Genomic DNA, 15,148 nt, shown 5'->3' on the forward strand with positions numbered 1-15,148 from the left:
ATTGAAAGGCTGGGGCGACACATCCGCCATTTGGGCCGGTAATGAGCTCCTCTGAAAGTTAGGTTCCAGCACTTCATGGGAAGTACCTGGATGTCTGAAGTGTGGCCCACTTTCAGGGATGAGAGTTTTTTTTATTATCGATGAATCATCGCTTTAAAAAGAGTTTCAGAGGCACAAAGGAAATATGCCTTCAGTAAATCTTCAGGTAGTTTAATTTGGACCGTGTGGTCATGCGTCAGGCCAGTTCTCAGCTTTGTGACCGATGACATGTTGCCTGGAGATGATGTCATCAAAGTCCTTCAATAAATGGGCAGAAAGGTGGAACAAAGACACCTGTTGTGTTTTGGGACACGCCCACTAAGACCACTCCAGAGCTGACGATGCAGCAGCCATCTGTCAATCAAAATGTTACACCTAGTTAAACAAGACTAATGGTAAAAGTACACAGGTAAGGCTGTATGTTTGTTAGAATTCCCCTGACGTGGGAGAGTGTCCGCCCTGTGACTGGAGGGTTGTGAGTTCAAATCCAGGCCGAGTCATACCAATGCCCCCCCCCCCTCTTTGACATTCAGCATTAGGGGGTTGGATTGGGGGGTTAAACCACCAAATGGTTTCACAGAGCGCGGCTGTGTCTGCAGCTCACCCATCCCACAGGGGAGGGGTCAAATGCAGAGAGCAAATGTCACACACCTAGATGAGTGTCTCTGTTTGTGGTTGTTTCACTTCAGGTGAGTGAAGAACAACTTGATTGTGAAACAGTCACCTGGTGGTCACCTGGGAAACTGATCAAAGACTAAAGACTAACAAGTCTTTGAGGTTTAACCCCCCTTTATGCTCCTGGATTCAAACCCAGCCTGGGGGGTCGGGGTCATGTGACTGCAGGCTGCTTTCAGAAGGAAAGTCTTTTTTTCCCACACTAATTTTTATTAAGGAATCGGTTATGACAAGACAGCAACTTCAGTATTTCTAGTTACGTTTTCCTTGTAAACAAAAACAAAAAGAAAAGGCTGGCGTTTCATGGCTGCCATACAGTGAAAGAGCGTAAAGACAGCTGAGCGCCGTATTCAGCCTCACAACCGCTAGAATCCACGCTATATCCGCCGTTTTTTATAAAGGCCTCTAACACAAACAGGGGGGGCCAACATGTTTGACACAAAGAGACGAAATTTTTAACTGTGAGTCAAAGAGCCACACCACACACTGACCTGCCAGACACACACACACAATTAAAGCTATGTTATCTCCCATAACCCCCTCCTGTCCTTACAATACAACAGCACTGGATTAAACGGAGCCGTTTCAGTTATAGATGTGTATTCTGTATCTAATGTTAACACATCCCGGTGAAACATGCATGCTGGTGTGTGTTTAAAAAAGGCAGCAAGAGCAAAACTGAGTTGGTTATTTTTCATTTTTTCAGTCATCAATCAGCATCCAAAAATCCATCAAAGTCCTCATCTTCTGTATCTGAAATGAACAGCTGGGCTGCATTTCTATCAAACACGCCAGCTTCCCTTCCGTCATCGTCAGAGTCCGTCTCGTTGCGGCTCCAAAGAACAGTGAAGGCAGACCCGTCAGCTTTAGTCACATGTCTGCATGTCTGCATTCACAGCTTAAAAGGCACAAAAGGATCTTTTTTCTTTAGAAATGCTTTTGTAGTTCACCCTCTGTGTAAATACAAAAGGATTAAGATACATTTAATGTTTATCAGAAGAGTTATTGAGCTAGGAAGTCTGAATCTGTGAAGATCTAATTTAACCGAACCACAGCTGCTCTATTCCCGTGTTCCTCCGCGTAGCTGATAGCTGCAGTTTAAACTTTGCCTCATAATCGAATCTCTTTGCATTTCCAGGGTTTCCAAAACGAAGTTGTTCTGCATTAAGCTCACATCTGCACCTTTGTACTATGGGGGGGTGTCTTCTTTCACGTCCTCACCTCTCTCCTTACCGTTCTCATGCTGTTCTCTTTTAGGTCCTCTTTACCAAAGTCACACAACAACACATTAGGGCCGCTCTGTACATGTAGGAGAAAATGGAAGACTTTCACCTTATGGTTGTGAAAGTACTGAATATAGAAACTATGATAAAAGGCAGAGAGCCACATGCAGCTCAAGAGCCGCCTGTTAGCCCCCCCCCCCACTGAAAAATGAAAGTGCCGCTCCGCTGCCTCGCCAAATTTGACCAGCAAATTTCATCCAATCAGATCAACATGAAAGTGAATACCGCCCCCCAAGTGTCAAACACACCCCTGAATACCGCCCCCCAAGTGTCAAACACACCCCTGAATACCGCCCCCCAAGTGCCAAACACACCCCTTATTCTTTCCAAAGGAAGATAATACATTTGTTTATGCCACTGGTTTATGCTAGGTAGGTCCAAGCTTGTGCCATACACCTTTTAGCCTACAATCTGATATCAATAAACGTCTCTGTTTTACTAAAATCACATTTTATAGCCAAGAGGAAGAGGGCGGGGCTCAATGTCAGCTGTTTTGATTTTCTCTATTGTCATTCTAACTTCTTCCAAGAGAATAGTATTTGGTGACACTCCCACATACAAGGTCTTACTGTGCCTTTAAATCCACATTTTACACAAACATCTGGTGTGTTCTTCTTGCATTTGTTTAGTTGTGGTAAATAAACACAATAACCATTTAAACTGTAGTATTCTCAGTGACTAGGAGTTTTTCTGATGTTTGTTTAGGATTTTGTTATATGTGCGTGGGGGGGGGAGTGAAATCTGTTGCTCATATTTCATTAGAGCTTCAACTTGTGCATTATTAAGGCGTGTCGACCTCTGATTGGAATATTCCAGGTTCGATTCCCGCCTTGCCCGCCCATGTGTCAAAGTGTCCTTGGGCAAGACACTGAACACCACGATTCCTCTGGTTGAAGGTTGGCTGGTGTTGGGCAGCAGAGCCCCCACCCATGTGTGACTGTGTGTGTGTGACTGTGTGTGTGACTGGGTGACTGTGTGTGTGACTGTGTGTGTGTGACTGGGTGACTGTGTGTGTGACTGTTTGTGTGTGACTGGGTGACTGTGTGTGTGACAGTGTGTGTGACTGTGTGTGTGTGTGACTGTGTGTGTGTGTGACTGGGTGGGTGTGTGTGTGACTGTGTGTGTGTGACTGTGTGTGTGTGTGACTGTGTGTGTGACTGGGTGACTGTGTGTGTGACTGGGTGTGACTGTGTGTGTGTGTGTGTGTGTGGGTGTGGGTGTGTGTGTGTGAATGTGTGTGTGTGACGGTGTGTGTGTGACGGTGTGTGTTTGACTGTGTGTGTGTGACTGGGTGACTGTGTGTGTGACTGTTTGTGTGTGTGTGTGTGTGAGACTGTGTGTGTGTGACTGTGTGTGTGACTGTGTGTGTGTGTGTGTGTGACTGTGTGTGTGTGGCCTTTGAAGAAGGTAGAAAAGCGCTATATAAGTATACAGCATGTACCATAGTTAGGTGTACACTTGGCAACAACACTACTCATGAAATATTTAACCAAATAACTCATTGGGTTCTTCCCCAAAAAACCAGCCCATGAAACATGAACTTTCTGCAGACTGTGTTCTGCTCGTCTGTGTTTGTATCCCGTCCTCATGGAAAAAGGCTGAATTCTGCTGGAAATGCATTATCCCTGATTTCTTCAACGCGCCTGCTGATTGAAAACAATACAATCAACATTCCTCTATGACAACATTCAGACATTTCATGACAGACTCTGCGTCAGTGAAAGGTTTTCTGCTGCTTTTCGACGAGCGATCTGAAAGCTGGCCCTATCGGACGACCGCTTCAGCTGAGCTAAAGTATCTTCTGCTGAGCCAGCGCTCCACTTTTTAGTTTAGAGAGTTTGTCTGTTTGCATTCAGCGTTTCATGTTATTACACTTATTCTCTTAGCCAAACCTTTTACCTTCATTCTATTCTATTAGGCAGGGCGACAGGGGGATTTTGGGGGGTTTCCTATAGTGACACATATTGCAGAAGGGTGGGTTTGGATTTCACATTCTATGCACATCCTAGTCACGATCACGTGGCCAGACTGAACTCTCTGTTTCAGTCTGGGCACGTCTCTGTTATTGTTCATGGGACCGGGACAAATGTGGAGGCGTTATTTAGGAAGCACTGGTCAACGGGTCAGAGAGGCGGTGGGCTGGTGTGGGCTTATTCGTGAGCCCCCAGCTTAGCCGCCAAGTGATGGAGTTCACCCCGGTGGACGAGAGGGTCCTGTCCCTCCGCCTTCGGGTGGGGGACAGGTCTCTAACTGTGGTTTCTGCTTACGGGCCGAACAGCAGCTTGGAGTTCCAGGCCTTATTGGTGTCTCTCGAAGGGGTACTGGAAAGTGCCCCAACGGGGGACTCCATTGTCCTCCTGGGGGACTTCAATGCCCACGTGGGCAATGACAGTGCCACCTGGAGGGGCGTGATTGGTAGGAGTGCCCCCCCCCCGATCTGAACCTGAATGGTGTTTTGTTTTTGGGCTTCTGTGCTCGTCACAGTTTGTCCATAACGAACACCATGTTCGAGCACAAGGGAGTCCATCAATACACCTGGCATCAGGACACCCTAGGCAGGAGGTTGATGATCGACTTTGTAGTTGTTTCAGGCGACGTTCGGCCTTGTCTCTTGGCCACTCGGGTGAAGAGCGGGGCGGAGCTCTCCACCGATCACTACCTGGTGGTGAGTTGGATTCGCTGGCGGGGAAGGAGGCCGGAAAGACTTGGAAGACCCAAACGTACTGTGAGGGTCTGCTGGGAACGTCTGGCTGAGCCCTCCATTAGGGAAGTCTTTAACTCCCACATTCGGGAGAACTTCAAACAGAGGGAGGTTGCCTGTCGCGGCGGTAACCCCCGAACCCGGTGGTGGACACCGGAAGTAAGGGATGCCGTCAAGCTGAAGAAAGAGTCCTACCAGGTCTGGCTGGCTTGTGGGACTCCAGAGGCAGCTGACAGGTATCGGCAGTCTAAGCGAGCTGCGGCCCAGACCGTTGCGGAAGCAAAAACTCGGGTCTGGGAGGACTTCGGTGAGGCCATGGAGAAGGACTATCCGTTGGCCTCGAAGAAATTCTGGCCAACCGTCCGGCGCCTCAGGAGGGGAAAGCAGTTCTCCACAGGCACAGTTTTAAGTGCAGTTGGGGGACTGTTGACCTCGACAGGGGACATTGTCGGGCGGTGGAAGGAATACTTTGAGGATCTCCTCAATCCCACTGACACGCCTTCCTTTGAAGAAGCAGAGAATGAGGTCTTTGGGGTGAGCCTGTCTATTACCCGGGCTGAAGTCACCGAGGTAGTTAATGAGCTCCTCGGTGGCGGGGCCCCGGGAGTGGATGAGGTCCGCCCTGAGTACCTCAAGTCTCTGGATGCTGTGGGAGTGTCTTGGCTGACACGTGTCTGCAGCATCGCGTGGCAGTCGGGAACTGTACCACTGGACTGGCAGACAGGGGTGGTGGTTCCCCTCTTAAAGAAGGGGGACCGGAGGGTGTGTTCCAACTACAGGGGAATTACACTCCTCAGCCTCCCTGGGAAAGTCTATGCCAGGGTACTGGAGAGGAGAGTCCGTCCGATAGTCGAACCTCGGATTCAGGAACAACAGTGCGGTTTCCGTCCTGGTCGTGGAACAGTGGACCAGCTCTACACCCTATCCTGGGACCGCCTCGGGGTTCCCCCAGAGGAGCTGGAGGAAGTGGCTGGGGCGAGGGAAGTCTGGGCATCTCTGCTTAGACTGCTGCCCCGGCGACCCGGTCCCGGATAAGCGGAGGAAGATGGATGGATGGATGGTCAACGGGACGGTGGATTGGGACACATCATCTCCCATTCTCAGGGCAAAGGCTGCTGGGAGACTAAACTTATCTGCAATGGTCAAGTTGTTCCTGGTGGTGACCAAACAGCTAATTTTTATTTTTGGTCATTTTTGTTGTCACCATGTTCATGTGTTGAAGGTTCGGAGGCGGAGGACGTGTGTGGCCTCTCCAACTGTTTGAGCCCTGCCTCTCATTTTTCTAGGTCGTCCGGTTAGTGGAGAATGTCAGGGGGAGATGCTGGACTACCGGCGGATGCTGATGGAGGATTTTTCTCTCAGTCCAGAGATCGTCCTTCACTGCCGGACGGAGATCGAGGCTCACTGCTCTGGCCTGCATCGTAAAGGCCGCACGCTGCACTGTCTGATGCGGGTGGGCCGCGGCGACCACAGCACTGTTGGGAGTGTCTGCCAGGGCGCGGTAAGGCGCTTAACCGACCGGTGAAAAATCCAAAAGAAAGGGTTTCCATTCCCATGTGAATCATTTTAATTCAGATTGAATATACTCAACAAACCACTGGAGGTTTGATTCTGATTTCATGGTCTGTTTTTGTCACAGCTGCAGACTCTGATTCAGTCTGCCGACCCGGGAGCCGACTATCGGATCGACCGAGCCCTCAACGAGGCCTGCGAGTCCGTCATCCAGACCGCCTGCAAACACATCCGGAGTGGAGACCCAATGTGAGTCTGAGAACGCAACACGCCAACACACACATGAATATACAACCACGCACATGATTACACAAACACACACCTGAATACACAACCACGCACATGATACACAAACAAACACCTGAATACACAAACACGCACATGATTACACAAACACACACCTGAATACACACAACACCCAAACACACACACAAAAACGCAAACACCGAAACACACACCCGAATACACAAACACCGAAACACACACCTAAAGACACACAACACCCAGACACACACCCGAATACACAAACACACACCTGAATACACAAACACCTAAACACACATCTGAATACACAAACACACACCTGATTACATTAACACCTGAACACACACCTGAATACACAAACGCCTAAACACACACCTAAAGACACACAACACCCAGACACACACCCGAATACACAAACACACACCTGATAACACAAACACCTAAACACACATCTGAATACACAAACACGCACATGATTACACAAAACACACACCTGAATACACAAACACACATCTGAATACACAAACACGCACATGATTACACAAACACACACCTGAATACACACAACACCCAGACACACACAAACAAACGCAAACACCCAAACACACACCTGAATACACAAACACCTAAAGACACACAACACCCAGACACACACCCAAATACACAAACACACACCTGATTACATTAACACCCAAACACACACCTGAATACACAAAGCCGACAGGAATGCATCATCTTAAAAAAGTAGAGAGGAAATCCTGTGTTCCCCAAACCAGACCCCTTCCGGCCCCTGGCTGCGCCTAGAAACTGTGTCCATAAAAACAATGAACAGAACCGGTGAAAAAGGGCAGCACTGCCAGAGTCCAGAATGCACCGGGAACAGGTCTGACTTACTGCTGGCTATGCGAACCAAACTCTTGCTCCAGTCATACAGAGACCGGACAGCTCTCAGTAAGGCTCCCCGGACCCCATACTCCCAGAGCACCCTCTACAGCAGTGGTCCCCAACCTTTTTAACGCCACGGACCGGTATGACGTCACACAAAGTCTTCACGGACCGGTCTTTCAAAAGTAGTAATATAGCAACACTACGACGAAGGGGGAACACTGACCTGCCAATACGTACACACACAAACACGCAATTAAAGCCGTACTATTTTCCATAAAACATTCCTCTCCCTTCAACAGTACAGCAAGTATTGTACTTGTGTTTGTTTCAAGTTTCATTTCAGTTGAGTGTGGCAAAAAATAATTTTAACCTTCAGTAAAAAAAAAAAAAAAAAGTATTCAAGAGTTTTTATTTATAGTTTTATGATAGATCTTTGTCATGAAAATCAATTAATTGATGACATGTTTATGAAAATTGAAACGACTCAGCTCGTTCACCACAGACGCAAGGACACAAGTATTGACCTGCTTCCTACTAGCTTAGCTTTGCATTTACTTGAACTCAACCGCCAGTACTCAAACATCATGATTTTACTAATGGTTTTACACCCAAGATTCCCCACTTCCCATCAGTCTTAGGGGCTGAAGGCGGGGCTAACCCCCCGTCGCCACACTATTCACACAGGCATGCTTAGTCAGGTGTCCGGGATACGTTTTGTTCTTTTCTGCCATGAGTAATTTTACTGCTTCCAAAAGCTCATAATAATAAACATAGTGATGCCATTCTGTTCAGTAAAAAAGTAAGAATCTTCCCATTCTTCCAGAAAGGTTATGTGTTTCTGTTTATACTCTGAATTTCGCCATTTTGAATATGAGGGTAACAGTCTGCACGCACATCAAATGTTTAGTAATTTTTTCCGGCATTGGGCGTAACCCGCGCAAACGACTGACGGTCACTTATGTGTCTGGAGCAAAACACACACACTGCATGGCGGTCTTTTTATTATTTATTTTTAATACTTTCTGATGTATTTGAGAGTTGTATAAAAATGAATTACCTATGAAATGAGGCTCAGTATGTCGAAATTATTGTCGCTACACATCCAAGTCTAATCAATCAACCGACTTCGCACAATATCAAAGAGGAATAAGCAAACTAATGAGTAGCTTGAATTGCCCCTTTCCAACATTGATGCTTGCATACGTTACTAGGCCCAGAAACAGGCAAACAGCATGGCTGTGAATTCTGCCCCCTGAACAGCCCCTGACTCATGGGGAGGAACTTTACACCCACAATTCCCCACTTATCATGAGTCTCAGGGGCTGAAGGCGGGGCTAACCAACGGATCGCCACAATATGATGAGACGCAAAGAGCGGCCACCCCTGGTCTAGAGTAACATAGACGGATGTAACAGAGAATCTGGCAATTTCAAAATAAAACATCTTTCAGATTCCGAAATAAATAAGACGGAAGTAATGTAAGTTATTTATTCTTTCTCTGTGGCCCGGTACCAAGTGACCCCCGGGGGTTGGGGACCACTGCTCTACAGGACGGTGGTCTGGGTCTAACACCTTCTCCAAATCCACAAATCACATATGGACTGGATGAGCGAACTCCCACGAACCCTCCAGCACCCTGAAGGGGGGTCTAGAGCTGGTCCACTGTTCAACGACCAGGACGGAAACCGCACTGTTGTTCCTGGATCTGTCGGACGGACCCTCCTCTCCAGTACCCTGGCATAGACTTTCCCAGGGAGACTAAGGAGTGGGATTCCCCGGTAGTTAGAACACACCCTCCGGCCCCCCTTCTTAAAAAAGGGAACCACCACCCCAGTCCAGTGGTACAGTCCCCGACTGCCACGCGATGCTGTAGAGACGTGTCAGCCAAGACACTCCCACAGCATCCAGAGACTTGAGGTACTCAGGGTGAACATCGTCCACTCCTGGAGCCTTGTCACTGAGGAGCTCATTGACCATCTCAATGATTTCAGCCCAGGTGACAGACAGCCTCACCCCAAAGTCCTCATTCTCTGCTTCCTCTAGAGGAGGCGTGTCAGTGGGATTGTGGAAATCCTCAAAGTATATCTTCCACCGCCTGACAATGTCCCCAGTTGAAGTCAACCACTCCCCACCTGGACTGAAAACGGTTCCTGCAGAAAACTGCTTTCCCCTTCTGAGGCGCCGGACAGTTGGCCAGAATTTCTTGGAGGCCAACCGATAGTCCTTCTCCATGGTCTCACCAAACTCCTTCCAGGACCGGGTTTTTGCCGCCGCAACAGTCTGTGCTGCAGCTTGCCTAGAGTGCTGGTACCTGTCGGCTGGCTCTGGAGTCCCACAAGCCAGCCAGGCCTGGTAGGACTTCAGCTTTACGGCATCCTTTACTTCAGGTGTCCACCACTGGATTTGGGGGTTACCGCTGCAACACGGACTAGATGTCTCAGTATCTCTTTGAAGCTCTCCTGGATGTGGAATTCATGACTTTCATTCAAGACTTTTCTGACAAAGGGCTCAGCCAGACGTTCTCAACAAACCGTGACAGTTCGTTTGGGCCTCCCAAGTCTTACCTGCCTCCTTCCCCGCCAGCAAATCCATCTCACCACAAGGTAGTGATCACTGGACAGCTCTGCCCCTCGTTTTACCCAAGTGTTCAAGACACAAGACCAAAGGTCGCCTGAAATAACAAACGGCAAAACAGCATTTTTTCATCTGCTCCTGATTCACCGCAATTTCGATAAAGAAATACTCAACCACAGTTTTAATCTGCATTTTCTTTATATGTGTCCATCATGAGAAAAACACTACAAGAACATGTTAAAGCACCAAAAACAGAATTGTCATTGCAGTGGGTCTTTGAGAAGTTCTGATCCAATGATGGGCCGGGCTTGTCATCTGACCTTGCTGTTGTGGATGTTTATAGGATCCTGTCGTGCCTGATGGAGCATCTGTACACAGAGAAGATGGTGGAGGACTGTGAGCACCGGTTGCTAGAGCTACAGTATTTCATATCCAGAGACTGGAAGTGAGTATGATCTGTTCCTCCTGCTGAAGTGTAAAAAGTCTCAGCTGATGGTTCCTGCTTTCAGCAATCTTCAGTTCATTGAATTTGGCTAATTGATTTTTCTATCCTGGGTTCAGAAAGTTTGACGTTTGTATGTTTCCAAAGGAAAAGTTTGTCTCCTTAGCTGCTCTCACAATAAACAGACGTCTAAAGGATCTGCAGATCACAGTAATCAAGGATCTCCAGTGATCTGTCTGCCAGAAGTCTTCAAAAGCACAAAATACAGAGAAGCATGAAAGTGTGGCGGGAACGTGATCTGTGGGGAAAGTCAAGGAACCCTGAAAAACTTGAACCACGCAAAGAATGAATCGTTTAACTGGTGAATAATAACCTATGACCTGAAGAAAGTCTAGACTTCAGTGCAGGGTAGATCATTTGTCCGGGAAAACCAAGCCCTACTGGGCATTTGCCCGGGTTTGTCTTCTTTCCCAGCTCTTCTTTGAACAAAAATTTCACTCCCACTACAAACTGAAAAACTCACCAAAATCGTAAAAAGTGGTAAAAAGGAATTTTGGGCATAGTGAACAAAAAAAAAAAAAGAAGGAATGGGGCCAAAATCTGTCATGGGATTTTTTAAAAAACTCTTAATCCACTGACTAAAAACCAAAACACACGTGTCGGGGATATCCAAAGGAAGTTTTTCAGTGTTTACGGGAACTATGGCTTGGCGGCCATGTTGTTGCAAAATGTGAAATTTGCAGATTTTTACCCTTTTCCCTCAATGTAGGAATATAAAACTTTGAGTGATCTTTGTCAAATTTCACAGATGACCCCCCCCTTACATTGACGTGTTCTCCCTACCAACGTGTAAACCAGTGTTTAGGATAGCACAAGGGTTACGTCTACAACCACAACTGAAGTGTCGTCGACCTTTGACCACAGCCGCGTCGTCGACCTTTGACCTCAGCCGCCATCCTGAATAAAAAAAAGATTTTTTAGTACCGTCTACAAATTTACACTCCACCCCAGGATTTTAATCCATCGCCTCCTATATCCTGGAGCATCATTAGGAAGCTACTTGAGAAAAAATGTTGAAATAAGAAGTTGTTGACTTTTAAGGCGCGGCGAGTCAACAAAAGTGGCGTTTTCCTGTTGCTTGCATATCTTTTACCGAAATATTAGGAACAACTAATACGAAAGAAAAAAAGAAACAACTAATACACTGATCCCTGACTTAAGTTGAACAAAACAATATGACCTAAGACACACGTGTCAAACTCGAGGCCCGGGGGCCAAATGTGGCCCTCCATGTCATTTTATGTGAGAGAATCAAAGTTTTTAATTTCTTAAAATAAAAATGGGTGTGTATTTATTCATATCTAGGGGGAATCAGACATGAAATATCAGATTGGGTAACTACACATTAGGACTTGAACACTGTCTATATAACCTAACCTGATAGAATCGAATGTAAAAGGATTTATGCTAAAGTAACAAGCAAACATATGTTTCTTTGCAGCTGGAATTGTCACTTTAAAAAGTAATAATAAATAAATAATGAGTTATTTAACATTTAGGAGTAGTAACAATCATTTTTCATTACATTTAGTTACATGTATAAGTTATTTCTGGCCCTCTGAGGACAGACACTATGCTGATGTGGCCCTCAGTGAAAATGAGTTTGACCCCCCTGACCTAAGATGTCATGAATGTGGGCGTGGTTAACGAAAAAACCTTAATCAACGAGAAAATCCAAAAGTTTACTTTTGCCAATTCTTCTGAAAATTACAAAGACCTGTTCGTCACGACCAGGTGACCAAAATATAAAATGGTTTTATCTCCATAGCAGCCAACAGAAAAGCTGCCATTTTGAAAAAAGTGTTTGTTTTTTATGGGTTTGTCACCAGTAGCTCTGACCAGGGTGGCAGAGGGGAAAGTGAGGGACGTGTAGCAGCCGCTCAGCCAGGAAGGGCAGGTAAAGATGGGCTGCAAGGACGGGGGCGGTCCCTGCAACACTGCTCAGGGTTCACTTTCACTGCTCAAATATGAAACCTGTTCTGACTGACGTCATGCCGTGTTGTTGTGACAGGAAGCACATGCAGAAGGGGTTGGACTAAAGTTTAGCAAAGCATCTCCAACAGATGACACAGAACCAGAAAGAATCTGCAGAAACCAGAAGATGTTGCTGTGTTCCACTTACAGGCTGGACCCCATCCTGTACAGGAAGTGTCAGGGCGACGCCGCGCGACTCTGCCACACTCATGGATGGAATGAGACCAGTGACCTGATGCCAGCGGGGGCCGTCTTTTCCTGTCTGTATCGCCATGCCTACCGCACAGAGGAGCAGGGCCGGCGGGTACGACGAGTTCACAAACACACGCCGTCATCAGCTCAAACGCAAACAGGCATAGGCGTGGGAACACGCCACCTGTCAGTGTAACTCTGGTGTTTTCCACTAACAGGTAAACCCAGAGGATCAGGTGAGAGCTCGAGGTTTCATTTAAACCAACGAGGGGTTGAGAAAAGTGCTAATCGCTACTGAAAATTAAATTACAATCTACAAATTAAAGCTACAAGTAGCATTTAGCGGGCCCGAGCACGTGCGACCGCATGGCACGAGCAACCGCCCCGTGAGCAACGCCCTGCTCGAGCCATTCTCGTCGTTTTTTCTTGTCCATTCTGGAGCTCCAAGGTAATGTTAATACGACAGCAGCCTGGGGGGGGGGGGGGGGGGGGGGGGGCTGTAATCTGTTGCCTTAAGGGACAAAGACTTTTGCATATAGCATGAAAAAAATTCAAGCAATGATGATAATTGCTATCACTGTCCCTAAGGATGAGAACAATAGAACTCATTCAATTTCCACTACAATGTCTAGATGAGTGTCAGCTATGTCTGATAACTTGGCCAATTAGCTGGACCGGGATCTTGCAAAGTGCAGGTGGTTAACGTCCAGTGTGATGAGTCTGTGGACGGCAACAGTACAGCATAGCTTTTGGTTTCCACAAGAGAAGAACTCCTGACACATCTGCCCTAACAGACAACTACAAGAGGAGTTGAAATGTATAACACGGTGAAGGAGTTTTTGTGCAGAAAAAGGTACAATTAGAAAAGCTGGTAGCAGTGACTGCAGATGGGACTCCTGCTATGATCAATAGACAAACAGGTTTCATCACTCACTGTAAAGCTGACCCAGACTTTCCAAAATGTCTGCATTACTGCTGCGTCATTCACCAGCAGGCCTTATGTGCAGAAGTGATTGGCTCTGGACATATAATGACTCTTATTCTGAAAATCGTAAACAACCTCAGCTGCAAAGCAAAACAGCACAGGATTTTTAAGGTGCTATTGGAGGAGATGTCTGTTGAATATGGTGAATATGAACATTGTGAATCTGAACTTGCATTCTTGACTGACATTACTGGAAAACTAAACCACTTGATCTGCGAGCTGCAAGACAATGGCAAAACAATTTTTTTTTATTGACCAGCCTGCCTGAGCCAGTGTTTTTCTTGTGGGGATCTTTTCTGCCAGGGCTTGTCAGCTTGGTCAGTGGATGTTGCTGCAGTTGTCTCCCTTGCTGGGACAGCTGGAGTTAAACACAGCAGCTCACGGCTCTGAAGTGGACCCCGTTGCTGTCCCAGTCTGGATGGGCACTGTGGCGATGTTCCAATGGCCAGGCTGGCTCCTGGTATAAAGAGATTCCCAAATACCATTTCCTAACCGCAGAGCCAAGGATGTGTTTACATGTTTAGGTCAAAAATGTGATGGACAGCTTCATGTTGTCTAAACATGCCACCCTGTTATTAATCCAGTTGATATGGTTCTCCATCTGTGTCTAGGTGATAGAAAAGCATTTTTTTTTATATTTAGAGCTCTAAGCAAACAAACAGTTGTCTATATAAAAGAGCTTTTACAATTGTGGACTTTTAGCAGGTCTCTGAGTTCATGTGACCAATGTATGGTGGATTTTCACAGACCTTGTTTAAAACTGAAGGTGAGAGAGACTTAGAGAAATGGCTTCATTGTTCTGGAGTTCTTTGTTTCATCCACAGAAGAGTAGAATTGGTGATTGATTTTGAAAAGCTGCTGAAAAAAGTATCTTTTCCAAATTGCAATTTCTAACTTGGGTTTTACATTTTGTGTTCCATTTTTTGTGCTTTAATTGGGAAGCATTTGTTATTTGTTTGGTGTTTTTAAGGTTCTGCAAATATACACATCATTTTTTAGAGACATTTGTTATCAGTTGTGTTTGTTGATTTGTAGTTTAATTTCATTGGATGTATAGATGTCGTGTGGGGGGGAGGCTCGAGAGCAGGTAGGACCCAGGCGCAGAGACGGGAGGCAAACGGGTTCAGGGCAAGTGGGTTTATTTAACTAACAAAAAGCGCTGCAGAGCAGGATGACAAAACTAAAAACAAAAACTTACTGTGGCATGGCAAGGGACATGGACGCCAGACAAGAAGACGTGATCAACATGAGCAGAAGTTAATGGACCAGCACAGGAGGAAGGCAGAGACAAGACTTATATACAGACAGGGCAGACAAGACACAGGTGAACACGATTAGGGCAGATGGGGACCAAAGGAAGTAAAACTCAAGAAACATGACAAGACAGGAAACCTTTCAAAATAAAACAGGAAACAGAACCAAACAAGACAGAACAAGAACTAAAGCGAAAAAAAAGACAACAAACTGAAACCATGACAATAGAAAGGAAAAGAAGTTCAAACATTGATTATAAAAAAGGATATAAGAGATAAAAAAAAAAAGGGAAGAGTAAAAAAAAT

General features: G+C 46.3%; 1 protein-coding gene across 3 annotated transcripts in view; it reads left to right on the forward strand.

Annotated features, from left to right (window-relative positions):
- LOC101160143 (Golgi apparatus protein 1) overlaps nt 1-15,148 on the forward strand; it is a 55,349-nt gene that overhangs the window by 11,982 nt on the left and 28,219 nt on the right. For all 3 annotated transcript variants that reach the window (XM_023951391.1, XM_023951386.1, XM_023951393.1), the window contains exons 8-11: nt 5,985-6,199; nt 6,338-6,459; nt 10,280-10,381; nt 12,563-12,716. In XM_023951391.1, coding sequence (XP_023807159.1) covers nt 5,985-6,199; nt 6,338-6,459; nt 10,280-10,381; nt 12,563-12,716 — 593 coding nt within the window. The remainder of the gene's footprint in view (nt 1-5,984; nt 6,200-6,337; nt 6,460-10,279; nt 10,382-12,562; nt 12,717-15,148) is intronic.

Source organism: Oryzias latipes, chromosome 3 (assembly GCF_002234675.1).
Source record: "Oryzias latipes chromosome 3, ASM223467v1".
NCBI classification, from domain to species: Eukaryota; Metazoa; Chordata; class Actinopteri; order Beloniformes; family Adrianichthyidae; genus Oryzias; species Oryzias latipes.